Source organism: Antrostomus carolinensis, unplaced genomic scaffold, assembly GCF_000700745.2.
Source record: "Antrostomus carolinensis isolate BGI_N321 unplaced genomic scaffold, ASM70074v2 scaffold22697, whole genome shotgun sequence".
Taxonomy (NCBI): Eukaryota; Metazoa; Chordata; class Aves; order Caprimulgiformes; family Caprimulgidae; genus Antrostomus; species Antrostomus carolinensis.
In genome coordinates this window covers 866-19,319 of record NW_010329784.1, presented here as the reverse complement: position 1 = coordinate 19,319, position 18,454 = coordinate 866, and the positions used below count along the sequence as shown (strand labels likewise).

Sequence of the window (18,454 nt, the reverse complement as noted above, 5' to 3'; positions counted from 1 at the left end):
CTGCTTTATCAATGCAAAAGCCACATTGCAGGAAATCAGACTGTTGCTTTGGACAAAGCGATCAGCACAAACCCATTTGTTTGGCCTCACACACGGTGGACCGGGTTTCTGAAAAGATCTGCTTGCACCAGAGCTGCCACAGCATATACACATTTTCCCCAGCGTGGTGAAGCTCATGAGGCACTCTGACACCACAGTAATGGAGCAAATAAATGTCTTCACTCAAAGCGAGAGCATAAAAGAAAAGTAGAATACGAAACCAAAGGGATTCTGGAAGTTTCTGCCTCTCTTACTTGTCTCGTTTAACTGCTCTTCCCTCCCCCCATTCCCACCACCCCCAGTGACAATTCTGGTTGAGAAATTTTTGAAAACAGGAAAATCTTAGTACAAAGCCCACCTAAAAAGTATTAAAGATGAGGTATTTTCAGTATTAGAAATAGTATCTCTGAGAAGAATTTAAGTGTCATATGTGCCTCAATTTTTAACTCTTGCTGTTTATACAGGCATCCACAAGGCACTACTCATTAACGTGGACCTCTGGGGCACAAAAATATTTTGATGCAGGCTGATCAAAGCTCTTCCTAATTTATATTAAAAAGAAATAGCATTTTATGTTGGATGTACTCATTTCATTTTCCAATTCATTCTCTCCACTGCCAGTGTCTCTGATCTGTTGCTTCTAATCATGCCAAGCATTCTATCTATGAACATGCAAATCACTTCACAGTCATTTCAGACCTAAAGGCAGCTGCACCTGGCGGCTAGAACCCAGCAGGTTTTTGCGGATCTCGGAGGCACTGTGCGCGGCCAGACATCGGGTCTAACACCCACAGTGGTTTGCTGCCTGACTTCAAGCCAGTCACTTTTCTGCATCCTGGTCTTTTCCAGATGCAAATAGTGAGAATGCCATTTCCTGGGCTGTGAGAGCTCTGAACAAAATGCAATAGCCCTTGCTACATGCTATGCTCATGAAAGAAAGAGTGAGAGTCTCCTCAGTTCAAGTGATTAAACACACCAGGTTTGCTTAAGGTGGTCCAGGAGTCATGCTTACGTAAATCAACACATTTTAGAGAAAGATAAAAAACCAATACAGGATAAAGGTAAACTTTTGCCACTTGAGAATGTTTCTCCCCCAATCCCTGGGCTATGTTATACTATATATTATCACTGTCATCAAAAGGGGTGTGTATAAGAACCTGAAAAACCAAACGAACCTGTCTGTAAGGTGTTCCGTATATCACAGTCCTGCAGGTGGCTTTATATCCAAAGTGTCAGGCTGCGCTGCTGTTAAAGCCTCCTGCTCTCCCCTTGCTCCCAAGACCTACTTCTGGACTTTACTGCTGCGTCAGGAGTAATCATCTACCTACAAGTAAGCTCCATTTCTTTACTGAAGTCATTGTTTTAAAAGAGCTGTAGGCTGTCAAAGTAGCCTTGCTGTGGTGATTTTATCAGGCACTCAGCTGATGTGCTGCCTGCCAGTCTCATTAGTGCATCACCAGTTTTCTCAATGACAGACAATTGACTTTGGTTTAATGAATTAATGGCAGAGACAAGACAAGAATGAGCCTCAACAAAAACTTTTTAATAAATTAACAATTCAGGCCTGTCTCACTTAATCAAAAGAGATTGTCTGTAATGTGACAGCTAAATAATAGCTTCTTCAAACCCAGCACCAGCTGGAGTAAAACCAAGAGCTGCGAAGCTCTCTTGTTTAAAAAACCTGCCTGCCTCTTCCCCTTTCTATGTCCCCAAAGCGTATTTAAGCAGATAGGTATGTGTGTACATAAGCAGCACCTGCTAACAGTGAAATACTATTCAATGTGACCCAAACCAATATCCTGTTTGCATAAAATATTTGAAAATATATTATCTTTGCTGATGGTACTAACAATTAACATTATTTTCTGGAGCATCCATAGCTCTATATGGGAGCAGCAGTATAAACTACATATGAGCAGAACAGGATTTTTCCTTCCCAAGTGGCTTTTGTGGCCTGGCATGCTGGTCATGGCTCTTGGTAGCATATGAAGCTGGCAGCTTTGCCCCACACTTGCAAGTCTGGGTCTAATCCTCAGCAGGGGTCGAGGCTGCCATTCCACTTCACAAAATTAGTTTCCCAGCTTGGAGAAATAAGTTTTCCTCACAATAAACTACAAAATCCAGCACGTGCCTAGTTCTGAATTCTTTCAAATACAATGGCTTTGGCTTTATATCACATTCCTCTTTGCTTGAAACAGTTCATCCGTCTTCACAGATATCATTTCACCTTGAGCAAATCTACTTTCCACATGTGAAAAATCATCATGAAAATTCACAAGCAAAGTACTAAATCTACTAATCTGTCATTAGCATTTGGATAGCAATGATGCAAATACTAATAACTTCTTACTTTTCTTACTTTTCTAGCTAAGTCTTACCCCAATGGAGGAAGGATTATAATCTTGCAAGGTAATACATTCTTTTATCTAAGAAATGAGTACTTCCAAATGATTTTTTTTTTTTTTTCACTAAAAGCACTAGCCTAAAAAAAGTCAACAGAGATATTTGTTGTACTGTAAAGAAAATGTGAACTCACCTTCCTCTCACCTTGTTTCATTTGCATTCTAGTGAGAAGTAACTCTTAAACTTGTGAAACTGCCAGATCAAAATTCTTTTCTGCTGACAGCCAGTAGAAATAAACTGTGAAATTCTGTCCTTGATGAACCTGAGGGGAAAATTCTCTCTGTCTTGAGTAGGACTGGGATTTCATTCCAGACATTTATTAGTGTGAAATCTTACATATGGGGAGACACGTAGAGAGTTGGGGAGATACTTTGAACAGGTTATCTTCACAATCCTTTTTGAAACGTCTCCCTCCAATGATCTGCAGAGATACTCTGCTCTCCTCAAACTGACACCTGGCTTTCAGAAGCTTATTTCTGCCCACTGAGCTGGTACCAGGGTATTCGCACAGTGGGCTGCTCACTGCGTTGGGAGGATGACTGTTACAGGAGTAGGAATATGCTGGATACAGAGGGTATGACTGGGATAATCAGTGTCACCACATGTCCCGGAGTTCTCTACCTTTTTTCTGGAGGTGCTAACTGGAATCATCTACTGCATAGATATAGGTACACCTCTGGCAACGTCTCATTATAGAAGTGGGCTGTCAGTTCTCCCTGTTCTTCTGTGACTTTCTATCCAGTTCTTCTGCATGTCTCTGTCCTGCCACTCCTTGGTGATTAATGAGCAGTGAAATTCTTCTGTTGAAATAATTCCCATTGATTTCAAGAGGGCCAAAATTGTTTTTGTTTTACCAAAAGGTAAAAAATATTTCCTTTTGCGTAAATGGTAAGAATGAGTAGGTCTCTCATGCATTGTTTTTCATTTTCATTTTCATTCATGGGTCAATACACTTCCATTGTAGTAGAAAATGGTTGACCTCTTTCTACCTGGCCCTGTAAACTTCAGAATTCTCTGCATAGTAAGTTGGCATCATCTCATTAAAGTACTGGAATTAAACATTAAAACAACTACAGGAAAAAAAAAAAAAAGTACTTATTTATATTTGGATTATATTTGGTAGCAACTCAGAACTGATAAAAATGCCACTGTTTTGACTTTCTACATTGTTTGTAATAGGTATGACATTGGGAACCTTTTTCTGTGTGGGCCACTTAAGTCAGAGGAATAAAAAAAATCAGATTGGGACCATCATAAACTTAAATTCTGCTAATCCTCTTATATCTGAGATGGGACCTGGTAGATGCATATGGATTATTTTGTAGGAATGCTCTGAAATTCTATATTCCTCACCGAATACACAGTGTTCATCCAAAAGCACAATTACACACATATACATGTATGAGGTATTCTACACTAAATCCTCTGGTAGAAATGCATAGAGAATAGACTTTTCGACCATATTGACTAAAATGCTTAATGTTCCATTCACAGTGGTATGATTAGGTGGAAATGTGATGTTCTTGAAATATTATCTTGCCCTGTACGTGAATTCCGGTATATCAAAGGATTTCAGAAGCCTCCCAAATGTTTCCATGTTCCACATCTCATCCTTGCTTTATTTAGACTAAGATCAGAGTTTTCTTTCAATTCTGCAATCTATCCATAGAAACTTCTTCATCCTCCACATTTCTTCAGTATACACAGCTATTTGGACAATTTTTGACTTTGTAATAATTTTAGACTACACATTGCCCTTTCAGATCATATTACCCTACCAACCATCTCAGGTGTCTTTCTGGTAGAAATTACCCAAGCTGGAATTAGTTATGAAAGGCAGAAGCAGCTCAGGTCTGAAGAAAAGAGCCAAAACTGGCTTGAGCAGTTTTGTGTGAAGTCTCAAAGGCAAGGGCCACAATCAGGTCCATTTAGGCATTCACAGCAGTTAGTCCGTGGAACATTTCCAGTCTCTTCCAAACAGGAAAGCAGATGTGAACTAGAACATAAAGAACCAGGGGTTTAAATTCCACTTACTTTTTTCCTTCAAGTCTCCTAAACCATCAGCATCTCTACTAAATGTCATAAGGGAGGTCTAGGTTCTCGGACATCATGAGCCTTACGCAAAAAGAACAGTGAAATTCATGTGTAAGTACATATGTGACACATGTATAAAAGAAAGAGGAGGGCAAAAATTCTCTTCTTCTGTACCTACCTTAGTTCATTTCACGGATTATGCTTTCCTCAGCCACTCGTTTCTTTCACTGAAATATCATCAGTCCTCAACTACTTTATTCTTCAGTCATTTCACTTTAGGAACAGGTACCTTCTTCCCTGAAGCATACAACCAGTTTTCTGCATAAATTCTCAGTTTATAATCTCTTTTGAAAACACTTTTTTTTTTTTTCCCCCTCAAACTTTGTCAGTCTCCTCATGCTCTGGACTCGCTGACATCTGTGGCAGTGTCTTACAGAAAGAGTATCTGTATGGCCAGAATGATGTTTTCTCACACATTTATATGGAGACTAGCTCAAATATTTTTACCAACAATCTCATTAAACCATAATATTAGTCTCATCTACATGTTTCTAATTATTTTATGGTTTATTCCTCACTCTAACTTTTATATACATAAACTACATTATAAAGTTCCTAGGACTATGTCACTACAATGATTTTTCCTGCAAATCTACCTATGGTATATTCATCAACAGCATTGTTCCTTCCCTCACTGCAGTTTTCAGAAGGTGGTTGTTAGTTTCAGCTGAAGTTTAGTTGGTGCTGGGCAATGGTACCTCATAGCTCAATACATACACAGCAAGGGAATAATGCCTGTAGCCTTATAGCTTCGGTCCTTAACATTATCTTTTAATCTTCAACTAATGTATCAATATCTTAAGGTGATGCTGGAGTCAGTAACTCAAAGCACGTTTCTGTCAAACACAATGGTTTGTGATCCCCTGATGTCTTGGACACAGTTATTTGGGGCAACCGAAGATGACTATACCACCTGTGATCATCAGAAAGGTACGTAGATGGACTCCAACAGAAAAAAATGTACGGTGTCAAAAACTCAAGGGTGATTTGAGTTTAATTCATTCAAGACTAATCATGCAGCAAACAGACTACGGGTTCTGAACCTGCTGCTGAGCCTTCTATTATATGCCTTCTATTTTCTAGTCTTGCTGACCTTTCAAGCATCTCACCAGCCATGCAAGATAGAGGTGCACAGGAAGAGTAGTAACAAGTAGTGGCTTTAGTTCTGCTGTGTGTTGTGTTGAACTGACGCTTTTTCCTCATTTGTGAAAAGGTGATACACCTAATGCAAGCGGGAACTCCCAAAGGACAGCACTGTTCATTTAGATGGGCAGGACAACTATGGCCTCAGATTCTTGACTCCTTCTGTTAACCCCATCTGCTTGAAATCCAGCATTTGCCATTGAAAACATTCCCACAATACCAAACTTTGGCAGTATAACGGAAGAGTAATTTAATTTGAGAGATTTACAGTTCCTCAAATGCTCTGTAACTTTGTAATGAATATCAGTGACCAAATAAATACACACTAAGCTGGTGAAAACTAGGATTATAAGAGCCACCAGAGAACTGTCTGGCTGGAGAAATGCATCCGTAACAACGCAAGAATTCCCCACTGCAGAATTTGCCCACGTAAAGCACGCAGTCCTCTAACTGTGCATATGGAAACCCTGGGCTTTAACAGGCCGTGCCTCTTAAGTGGGGATACCAACTCTCTTTGAAATAGCTCATGCCAAATGTCTTGGTGTTAGGCCAGGTCACTGTTCAGAAGCTTAAGTAAGCGTTATTTGTTAGAAATCTTCTCCCTTCTAAACAGGTGGTTTAAATTCCTAAACACTTCTGATATTCTTCTCTGCACTCAGGCTGAATCATTCAACATGCTCTGAAAAGGAAGGTAGCACAAGCCACTCGTGTTACTGAGCCAAACTTTTGGTGAGAACTGGGAAAAAATGTTGGTTTTATGCAACATTTTTCTCTTCTAAAGCTATTTTTGTCCTTTTACACGAACACTGCTGGCCTTATGGAAAAGACCTTTCCTGCCCAGGCACAAGTTTGGTAGTGAAGAACAGAACTTTTCACATGGCTGCTGATGGTGCTAATCAATGACCACTGAGAATGTAGCATTTTGCTTCTATATTGTTAAGTTTGACATACAAAGTAGAATATAAATCTTCTTGCTTCACCTAAATGGCTGCATTCAAAGCCCCGCAGGAATCGAATTTTTGTTTTTCAAAAAATTGTATTATTTTAATACTAGCTTCCATTCCAGCCTAGAACACAATTCAAAGTTTTATTTGAAATCACAGAAATCACAGAAAGTATTCTATTTTAAAATTTAAACGTGCATTTTAAAATATCTGATTAAATTTTAAATTAATTTTGGATCAGTCAGAATAATTCTTTTTTTGCCTTGACTTTTAGTGCACATTTGCCTGTCATTCAATCTTCTTCCACTTTTTTAAACAAAAAAAACCCAAACACAAAAACCACAACACTGAAATTGAAATAAGATAACTTCTGATATGAGCAGATCAGCATTTGCCAAAGGCAAAGCAGCCTGTCTGAGGCATTTTGACAATTTCCAGCTTTACTGCAATCTGTTACTTGTTAAGAGTGTAAGGTCTGTGACTCTGCAGCTGCGCAGCTCTGAATTAATCCAGGTGAACAGTGGTGCAGCATCTATACCCCAGCAATTGTGTTAAATTGAACTCCACTTGTAGCCAGATGCAAAACTCCCTCAGGTCTTAGGACACACAGTTTTGTGCATCGATCAGGTCAGACTGGCTCTTGCTAAGCAAAGCTGAGCTGAGGAAATAATTAGCTTTTTCTGACCAGGACAGGAGCTATGTTTCTTCTCCCACATGTTTTCTATTGCTCAATTTTTGATGTTTTAGGCTTCCCACAAGTCCTTCATGTTTTCAATAATTTCTCTCCTGAATTAAATTTAAACCAACTTGTGAGCTCTCTTATAATTTCTTCCACAGCAGCCAAGGAGTACATTTAACACGTCTAGCATACACAAATAAAACCACTACTGCAGTGCCACCAGCATTGCACAACCAGCCCTTGAACAGAAAAGTAAGTACTTTGCTCTGAAACCAGAGAAGAATGAAGGGCAGCATAATAACGTTAAACCTACACTTTCTTCTGGTGACAGTTACAGGCTTAAGGATTGTGATCCCTATGTCTCTTGAAAACCTGTTTTGTACTTGCTAGAAACAAAGTAGAAACTCAAGTTTAAGCAGATGAAAAAGGGATGGCGAGACTGCCTAGAAAGAAACAGATGAAGACCACTGATTTACAGGCTATCTCTGGGCTCAGCTCCTGTGCTACAGAGAGCACCAGTATTTTTATGTATGAGCCTGAAGTAAGTTTCTACAATATTTTCTCCAAAAACGTAAAATTGTTCCAGCAAACCTGATCAGAGGCAGGACGCGGGCTTAGAGGGACTTTAGTCTGCGCCAGCGCGGCCGTCCCCATGTTCCTAGGAGAAAAACTATAGGGTTTCACTACAGTGAAAGGGTCTGGGCTGGCTTGCTGCAGCAGCTTACGGAGCAGCCCGTGAAACACAGGGCTGGATCCATGCCCAGCCCCACAAGAAGGCCCCTCTCCTGGTAAATCTGACTAGTTAGGGACGTGGTGATGTTCCAGTTTTCCTACGGGAGGGGCTGGAGGCTGTTGGCAGAGGATTAAAAAAAAAAAGTATGTATTCCTGATCCAGAAAGGGATGGATTCAGCCTTCTGCTTTTCTTGAGCAGCCTCTGAAGTTGGGATTCCTGCAGAGCTGAAGCCTCATTTTAAAGCTTTTTCTTTTTCCTGGCAGAAGCCTTGTGAGCCCGGTGCTCCCAGCACTCCCATTCTCACCCAAGGGAGCCTTCAGACTCTGACATAGCCAGGTGTGTGCAGTCTGCAGGGCTCATACTGCTGATCCAGCATCAAGCTCACCTCATTTTTCTTTTCAATAAGGAGTTAAATAAAATCTGGTATCCAAATATCTTCAAGGTATGGGTCCCAAAAGTCAGACCCAGAGCTTCTGCTCACCCCTTGGCTTTGCTAGGATGTCACAGTAGCATCTCAGGGTTTATAACACAGCATTCATTATTACATTAATTCTGTATCTGCATACATATGAAGATATTTATAGCATGGGAATGATTCATGAAAGCAACCACAAATTCCTCTGTAAACTTTTCAGGACTTATAATTAGAAGTATTAATTATTTCATAGAAGGGTTGTAGGATGCAAGATCCATATTTCAGTTACTCTGTCACAATTTCAAACCCTTCAAATTAATTTTACTCTGGAAACTCATCCAGCCTATTTGCATGATTTTGCACTCTGAACTGACTGTCTAGACAAATGACAGATACAAATCACCTGGCTTGCAGTGCTGTCCTAACCTATTTTGAATTATAATTTCATACAAGCAATGCCTAAAATCAAATGTTCAAATTCATTTGAAAATTAAATAATAAATGATGGGTGACTAGACTAAAAACCTGTGAAATATAAGTCAAGTATAAGATGCTGTGAGATGTAAAAATAAACTCCACCTTTTCTGATTTCTTTACATTACTCTCATTCACACATTTGATTGTCTTTCTGCTGCTATTTACTGTTCTGTAACTGCACCACTCCAGTGATATAATAATTATTACAGATAATATATTCAAAATTGACTTAGAATCTGTAAAGCTCCTGAAGCAATAATCTCTCAAGGCTGAGATTCCTCTGTTTAAGAATCTCACCTGAGAGAAATTTACTAGTCATCCTTAAAAAGTTTAAAATAATAGAAACAAAGCGAGTAATGAACGAAGGAAAGTGACGACTCCAAGATGCAGACTTGAATTTTGTTTTCCCTAAGCATTATCTGAATGGATACAGAAAGGACGTAGTCTTGCCATTGCCTGTAATTCTTCTAATCACCCAAAAAAGGTAGCTGCATATGCATCCAGCAGAAAAAGACTGCAAGATTAGACCTTCGCATTCACGTAGCCGTCTAGGCCACCGACAGAAAAAGCAGAGCTTTTTGGAGTGTGCCCATCACTGTAAGCCCGACCAGCTTCAGTAACAAGAGCCTGTTTCGATTCTAGAGAAAAAGTGTTTAAGTCACAGACTATCCCTGTTAGCTGCAGCATGCAGGTTTACCATACCAGGCCTAGATTTTACATCAGTAAGAGTTAAAATATGTTTTTCTGTAAGAAAAATTAAATGTTTATTGCAAATACCTACACATTTCTACACATTTTCCTGGTAACTGCATTGCTGAAGGGAGAGGCCTGTTAAAAACTGGGGCATTTAATTGGCAAAGTAGTTTTAGGTTACAATTGCCTGGCAGGTTTATTTGGAAGCCCTTTCACTCTTATTTTATCCGTCAGAAATGTTTCTCCAGTGATAAATGTCTTAAGAGCAATACATTTTTCAGTTTCTAATCTAACAACAACAACAACAAAAAAAAGTGACATTAATAATATTATTTTAGATGAAAGGAGTGAAAGAACTTGTTGGAATTATAGCAAAAGTAATAATGGCATTTATCCATCTGCCACAGAGTGTAGCCAAGTGTCTAAGACCAGAGTTATTTTAGTCTAGGAACGCATCATTCCTTTTTATCGCAGAGTGATAATTTCTCACATGTTCTGTACTCTGGCCTTTTTATATTTTTTTAATTGCCATTTTAAGAGGTGCATTTTTCTCTTTTTTCCCCCCACATACAAGCACTTTCTCTTGAAATGTCTGATGCAATTAATATGAATATTTGAAATACAAAAGGCTGTGACAATAGGAGACAGAAAAATGCAAAAGGCGGGGCTTGATGTGTTCTAGAGGAACAAGAAATACTGCAGTCATAACATAAGAAGGAAGAGGGAATAGTTTTCCTTGAAATATGCTTATTAAAATGAAATGCACTGAGTTTTGCATTGCAATGTTCCTCTTTCTTGTCAAATATGTTGCAGATTCTTTCTGGGCATCCATCCACCCAGAGTACTGGAGTAAGCACAACGTCTGTGAATGGCTGCAGTTTTGCTGTGACCAGTACAAACTAGATGCCAACTACATTTCCTTTTCCCACTTTAATATCAACGGCTTTCAGTTGTGCAACATGACCCAGGAAGAGTTTGTAAATGCTGCAGGCCTTTGTGGCGAATACTTGTATTTCATCTTACAGAATATCAGGATGCACGGTTAGTGTTACAGAAATCAAACGCAAAACAAAACAGCATTGCATCTTTGTGTGAATCTCATGTTAACAGAAAGTGTGGGGCACACAGCCTCAGGCACTGAAGGAAGGCAAAACACAGATGCTGCTTAGACACTGCGTTGAGGAGTACACAGGAATACGGCAGGATTGAACACTTGGCAGTAAATGGAATACAACAGATCATGCTTATCCACCTTTATGAACTGCATAAAGCCTGTGAGGAAAGGCAGTATGTGGTCCAGTAACGCAAAGACCTTGCCATACATACTTAAGCAAGGACCTAAACTATGGCTGCACGAGCAGGTTTAATTCTAGCTTGTCCCAATTTTGCATGCCAGACTCACAACATGAACTAAGTTCCTTGAATGCAGATTTGTATGTGCAATGCATTCACTTGTGTGTTGTGAATGTAATGACTCCTTTACAAAGGGGATACTGTCCTACTACTGCAGACAAGTTCCAGACCCGTGAAGATCTGGTTTCCAGCAGTAAAGATGATTTTTACTTAGGAGAAGCAGAGAGGGAAGACTGCAGGAGTAGTTTTAAAGGGACAAGGGGCTCAATGAGAAAGGACTAATTAAGTGTAAAGAAAGAGAGAGAAAATGTGATATACGGGACAGCAAAAAACAAATGCATAGGGACTAGAGGGGAAGGAAACTTAACACACACGAAGCATGTGAATAGAGACATACAGACATAATGCAAAGGGTAAGAAAAAAATCCAAAAGTTAAAAAAAAAACCCAGACTCAGTCAGAGTAGTGGGAGAGGCAAATCATTTTAGCAGTGGCAAAGTTGAAAAAAATATTTCATGGTTTTAGAAGCTGTAATTTATATAAATTCTGTTCAGAGCTGTATTCACAAACAATGATGCAAAAGGCCAGACTTGGCTTTAAGTTTCCGTTTAAAAGTTATTATTGCAAAGAAAAGAACTGAACACTGGATTATGTTTTTCTTTTTTAGGTTTTTCCTTTTTTACTGATGCAGAAGAATCAAAGCCATCCAATAAGGACTGTAAGTAAACTTTTTTGAACATAATAATCTCCACTCCACCAAGCAGAGCGAAGCTGTTCTTTTGTGCACAGATTCCAAAAGGGCAGAAGTACAGCTTCATTTCCATGAGAATACTTTGAATTTTTGTGGGAGGAGGTACAGCTGGTGGACTAACATCTAGTCAGAAATACAGATCCTGTTGATCTTAATCACAGCCAGGCTTGCTGTTTGTCTACTGAGGGGGCAAATGGATAAAGCTGGCAAAATATCAGGTGTCTGACTAGATCTAAGCGCAATCAGAATATGCTATAATCACTCAAATCTAATAAACTATTAAGTCTATCAGCTCTGGGGTATTAGTGCTTCTGGCTGGATTTGCCTGAGTTCCAAATTAGGATTTAGGCAATGTGGGATACTCCCTTGGTCAAACCCTTCAGCCAACAGAAGAATACTGAAAAAAACCTCACTGACGTGAAAGACTCCAGTGAAAAGAAGCAGTCAGAAAAAATATACATTCCAAAATACTGTCTTACCAATTCTAGCTGGTGCTCTTTGGGGCTAGCAGCAGACTCCAAATATGCTACGAAACCTTCATAACTGAAAGCATAAACCCTTCAGATAGCCCTGGACAAACACCGACATCTTGCTTCCATCTTTTTGCAGATATTATGGTTTCACATACAGCAAAATAAGCTCCTGGAGGTCAGCTCTCAGAAACATAAACACGGTGGGATTTAAGAGTATAAAACTGCAGCCCACCTTCACAGAAGTTCCTCTATTTTGTTATTTTTAGCCCATTACCATTTATCCAGTGAAATGGATTTGGGGGTCTTCACTTTGCAATCACTCTCACAGGATTTTCACCTTCTTACTAGGTGTGTACCAAGCAGATATAATTTTTTGTGGCCACTAGAATGGTAAAACCCTGGCCCAGGTTGCCCAGAGAGGTGGTAGAAGCCCCATCCCTGGAAACATTCAAGGTCAGGTTGGTCGGGGCTGTGAGCAACCTGATCTGGTTGAAGATGTCCCTGTCACTGCAGGGGGGTTGGACTAGATGACCTTGAAAGGTCTCTTCCAAAGCAAACTATTCTACGATTCTATGATTGCATAGGAGTGCTGTTATTAGCAGACTTCGATAGTCCTTCCAATTGCTGGCATTCATTATTCTCTTTTAATCGCTTTCTGCACCACTACAATATTGAGCCAGACACTGTTGAAGTCACTTGTGCAAGCGCGTTGTCTGCTCAGGCAGTTTTGACTTTTTAGAAGCACTGCACAGCACTAAGCCAAGAAAACTTCAGGCTGCACGTCAGGGAGGGGTGCAGTTCATCCATGCACCAAATTCCGTATGTCTACAGAATCCAGGCATTTTGACCAGAGCATCGACAAAAATTTCAGCTTCTGTTGTGCTGCAGTCTCTACGGTTGCACGTTAATTATTCACTGGTGTTTACCTTTGTGCTAGAGATAAAGTTAGTAGCTCACAGTCTTCCATTGACTTAATGTTGCATGGCATTTCAATAGGTGACCTTTTGACCAAGTTGCCACCAGACTCGGGAGTTCCTTCTTCACTTCTCACGTTATTCTGCAGTTCAGTCCCAGCCCGTGGTAAGGCATGCGTGACGGCAGGTAGCATCAATGGCCAAGAATGCCACAGTCATGGTAGAACAAGTAAGTACATATCAGAAACTCAGAACTGGAGTTAAGATTACACAGGCTGTGTTGTTCTAATTCTCCAGCTCCATGGGGTTATCAAAAGAAACTTTAATGACACCACAAACAAATAAAATTTCACTGAGATTTGGCTTTTAAGTACTGCTGGCTCTCACAATTTTATTATGAGGATTGAGGTACTTGGCATTTTCCTTCGAGCCATATTTCATTTTCTGTTTACCTTTTTAAAGTGCTTCTAGCTCTCTTAGTGGCAAAGTTACTGGAAAAATATAAACTGAAAGTAACCTAACAGCTCTAAATGCAGAAAAACAAATAAGAAACCTCAGATTATAAAGCTGTCATTATTCTTATGTCGCTCTCAGGACTTTGGGAGGGCCTGACGCCTGTGGTCAGTGTTGGGATTGAACATTCATTTAACCCCCATGCCACAGGTGGAGTCAGAGATGCACTTCACTCGTAAGACAGAAGCAACAATATACTTTATTGATATAAACCAGTGAGTTAATGAAATGCAATAGTAAATGCAACAGTGGTTTAACAAGATGTGATGGCGAGGTACTCTGGATTATTTACTGCATAGAGGACAGGGTCAGACAAAACTGCCAGGGAGGCCTTCCCGTTGGGTCATGAAGGTTCCTAAAGGACCCCCTTGCTTTCTAGACTTCTCAGAGAGGAGTCTAGGTGTGGCTGGATCCAAACCTAGTCCCAGTCTTGGTTAACGGTTTATGTCTGAAGGATTATACATGTGCAATCAAGCCTCTGTATCACTTAGGTAAGATTTCAAAGTTTAGCATGCTGTTAATCACTCACCAAGAATCTGTTGCAGAAAGGAATCTCCCAACCTCGAGGAGTAACCTTGAGAGGCATCCCTCCCCAAGGGGAGATCCTGGCGTGCAGTCTGCTCTTTTTTCAGGAGAGCTCAACGGGCCCTGGGCTGTCCGCCACAGAGGAAGACATTGGACTCACAGTCATATTTGCACACCAGCAAGAGGTCTGGGTCACTGTTCCAGACAGCCCTGGACTGCCACGTTGCCATTCAGCCCCCAAAGTCCAGCATAAGCTGGATGCAGCCATCACCATCCCCACTGGTGGTTATGGCTTAAGTGGCTGGGAGGGGCCCACACCACTACACCCCAGCACCTTAATTAGCTAGAAACGAACCTGAAGTTAAGGCAATAACTGCATATAACAGCTCTACCAGCTTTTTTTAGTGGAGTCTCATTATTTATAACACCTCTGATGCTCAAACTAACTTCTGAACAGAGTTGAAATGACAGAGAAGAGTCTAGCAACGCTGGGAAATAGGCTTTGCAACTCCTCATACTATTGTCTCCTTTTCAGACAAGTCAATGTTGGTTACAGTCTCACTTAAAACACGTTAACTTGAAAATTGCTTTTAAATAACCAAGTTAAATCCTGCCTTAGAGTCATTGATGACCAGTGGAACAGAAGCTATGAATGACATAAACTCTGCAAAGCAATAAAATTCACTAGTTTCTGGAGTGAACAAAAAAACCAAACCAAAACAAAACAAAAGATTCTAGCATCATAGGTGTTTGCATGACCCTGATTTATTTTTTTCTGGAGCAAGTAATTTGAAGAGAGGCAATGCACTAAAATTTTGAAAGCTAAATTGAGATAAGTGCAGTAGGTTTGTGAGGTTGACAACCCAATAACAAAATGTACTGTAAATATAATTCTGCCTTAGTACTTTGGCATGAGTAAGAAAACATCTACTTAATAGCTGCCTTCTTCCTGCTCAAGACCTGCAGAATTCTCACTTGTGGGAATTTGTAAGAGACCTGCTCCTTTCTCCTGAGGAAAATGGAGGCATCCTGGAATGGGAAGACAGGGGACAAGGCATTTTTCGGGTTGTTAAATCAGAAGCTCTGGCAAAGATGTGGGGACAAAAGAAGAAAAATGACAGAATGACATATGAAAAATTGAGCAGAGCTCTCCGGTGAGTTAATAGACAGCAGGGCCCCTCATTTCAGTTGACTTCTTACTTGAGCATCCAGTTTTCATAACTATCCTGAAAACCTGGGGTGGGGGGATGTCTGCTTGTTTTCTTCATGTTTTTTCTATAGGTCATGAGATAGCACCCGGTCTCCTTTGCTTCTAAACAATATCATAAGGCTAAATGTAAAGCAGTGCAGAGTTGCAACTCTACTGATGACAACAAAGCTATCACACTGTACCTGAGTTGAGAATTTTAGACTGTGTTTGCTACATGACCCCCCTACAAAACAATCCTTTTTGCTGTAGCAGCAGCACTGTTTGGGGTTTTTTTTTCTGAGCTGTGGTAATCTTAAAGAAAAAATACAGCCAACGAAAAAGAACACATTGCTTTTGTAATCCTTGTATCTTTCAAACAGTGGAAGGCACACTCCAAGGCACATGGGGAAGTTTAAAGCTCTTTAAAGTCACAAGAGCAATTTATCAGAAAGAAAGGAGCTCTCTGACTGTAAAGAAGACAATGACTCATGTACTGTTCTCCTGCCATGACGTCCATGTAAAGAACTCCTCTAGTGTGACTTCTACTATTACTTTCTCCATTGTTTTTGTTTTCTTTTCCCCCCTGCAGTTACTATTATAAATCTGGCATTTTGGAACGGGTGGACAGAAGGCTGGTGTACAAGTTTGGAAAGAACGCCCATGGATGGCAGGAGAACAACATATGAACTGCCCCATGGTTCCTCCTCAGCATGAAACATGCCACAGCCTGAATCCAGCTGCAACAGACACTCGAGGGGGAGTTTTTCCACTGCTTCTCTACTTTCTGCCAGTCTGCATTGTAGTCTGCTTCAAGAGACAGACTAGAGCAACAGCACTTGAGTTCTGGAGTGGTCTTCCCCTTAGTGCTTTCTGCCAAGCACTATCTTCTAGTACGCTATTAAGAATATCCTACTGCTGCTCAAGGGATCAGGATTAATTTTGATATTTGAAACCTCCCTGTGTCTCTCTCAGCCAGTGTGTCCACTGAGAAGCAGTAAATTTGTCCCCATTTCAATGCCATATACAAGAGATTGTTTAGGGACATTTCCCAGCTAGATTCCCATACTTGGGAAGAACACAGAAAAGTTTATTTCATTTCATAAGAAAAACACTTTCCTGATCCATTCTACCCTAAACCATTGCATTTCTCAGATGTGCTAGAAATCAGTATGAGCAGTTCGGTCCTCTCTGTTTGTCTGGATTTAATATGTCCAGTCAACCTAGTTAACAAAGACACAAAACTCTATTCTGAATTAGTTATCAAGCAGCTACCTCCTTTGGCTACTAACTCCACCTATGCAAATATATTAATCCATATATACTTGGTGTATTTGGTTTTTTGAACCCAAAAAGAGTTCACTGCAATTATTTATCACTGTCCCTTCTGCTATATTGGTGAGTTGCAATTGATCACATTGTATGAATTCTGTCATTTGGCAGAATGAATATAATTTTTATTATAAAGAATTTGGAAGAAAATGAGTTGCTTCTGTGAAATCCAAGTTTACTTTCTACAAGTTCTCATGCATAGAAGTTGGAATTTTCCTTCTACAAACCTTCACGAAGGTGAATTCAAGTTACTTTTGCATTTGGAAGAAGTAGTTCTGGAAAGGGTACAAGCATTTGCTGAAGCAGATTAATTTTGAAATGCAAATTACTATTTGTGGAGAGGTTTCTATAGAGCTTTTGCCCACATCTGTACAAACATAGGTTTCATTCTTCAGAGAAGCCTATGACATACAGTTGTACATGTACCAATATAAATTAATGTGCCATGAGTGCCCTCAGCTGCTCCATACATCAACTTTACAATAAGTAAATTGGTTAGAATGAAAGGTGGTGTATGAAAATTCAGTTGGGGTTTTTGAGAGCATCATAGCTGTATGGTAGCTTTACAGACATTGTTTTTTCCACATAATGAATTTAAGCAACAACTGTAAATCTGTCAACCATTTTAGACCTACTGCAAGTGGCATCCAGGGAGTTTGATGGGGCTCTGGTCTTGCTTTCCAATTGGATGGCCCTGAAACATGTTATTCCACATAACCTCGGTTCACTGTTGAGTTCCTTTGTTCCTTATCCCTAAATCTCTTGTTCTTGCAACTTGTCTGCAATACCAATTGTTTTTAAGAACTTGGATTACCAAATTAAGTGCTGCTGCTGCAATACCATTTTCTATTGGTACTGTACTACCCAGGGTGAGTGGGCAACGGTTAGGATGTAGGATGGCTGTTACTGACCTTACCACTTAGATCATGTCCTGGCTTAATCTCTACCCACTAAATTTGCAAAATTCAGATTAGAAACAACTGCCACCGAGGTTTCTTCCAAAAATTATGCGTTATCTGTTTTGAATATCCTCCTCTTACTTTGTCTTTTCAACTATTTGTTTGTTTTCATCTGTGTAACAGCTACATACATTCTTCCTGAGAGATAAACTCTCTGAGGATATGAGTAAGGTATAAAGGGCATACTGTGAAAAATGCCCTAATTTTATTGCAGCTGCCTATTTCCAAATATGAGACAATGACTTTGCTAAAAGAAAAATCATCAGCCACAGCCAAAATGAGGGCACTAAACTCCACATAAAAATGTTTCTCAGTCTATGGCAAGTCATAGAACTGAGAGATAAACACTTTCCAAATATACTTTACTACCTAAAATGCACAGATGTGGGACAGATATATTCTGTTTGGGCTGATAATTAATGTCAAACCTTCAAAATCTTGAAAATTTGCAGGAATTACCTTGTGTGTCCTGTTCTGGTGCTGTTCAGCCATCATCATGGATAAAACCCACCCAGGTGGCCCTCCTTTTGACCCAGCCTCCGACAAGCCAAAGAGAGATCCATCGACCACAAAGCTCTAATGCAGTTATGCAGATTTACTGTAAGTGTGTTTTTAAAGTGAGAACAACTGTAAAATACCTGCTTTGGGATGTGTATAGCTCCCCCCACTAACTGCAGTTTGTTAACAATGTGAATGAAATATTTAATACACAAGACACATGGCTTTTTTTCCCACTCATATTTTCCTAACCCATACCAGAGGTGCCTCAGACACCTCTGCTCTTTTATGAACAGATATCTATGACTCAAAGACACAAAACTTTCAACA

General features: G+C 39.9%; 1 protein-coding gene across 1 annotated transcript; it reads left to right on the top strand.

Moving 5' to 3' along the window:
* The first annotated feature begins 317 nt into the window (after window positions 1-317).
* ELF5 (E74 like ETS transcription factor 5) lies at window positions 318-16,024 on the top strand. Its single transcript, XM_010172717.1, has 7 exons — window positions 318-331; window positions 5,336-5,466; window positions 10,435-10,662; window positions 11,641-11,691; window positions 13,194-13,340; window positions 15,108-15,303; window positions 15,928-16,024. Exons 2-7 carry the CDS (start codon window positions 5,343-5,345, stop codon window positions 16,022-16,024), a joined length of 843 nt encoding a protein of 280 aa, XP_010171019.1. The 5' UTR covers window positions 318-331; window positions 5,336-5,342.
* Window positions 16,025-18,454: the final 2,430 nt, after the last annotated feature.

Bases quoted from the DNA above. Each gene is read 5' to 3' on its own strand.
- ELF5 (XM_010172717.1), top strand. From the start codon at position 5,343: ATGCTGGAGTCAGTAACTCAAAGCACGTTTCTGTCAAACACAATGGTT. The intron at 11,692-13,193 runs GTAAGTAAACTT...GCATTTCAATAG, and splicing joins AAAGCCATCCAATAAGGACT to GTGACCTTTTGACCAAGTTG. The intron at 13,341-15,107 runs GTAAGTACATAT...TTCCTGCTCAAG, and splicing joins CCACAGTCATGGTAGAACAA to ACCTGCAGAATTCTCACTTG.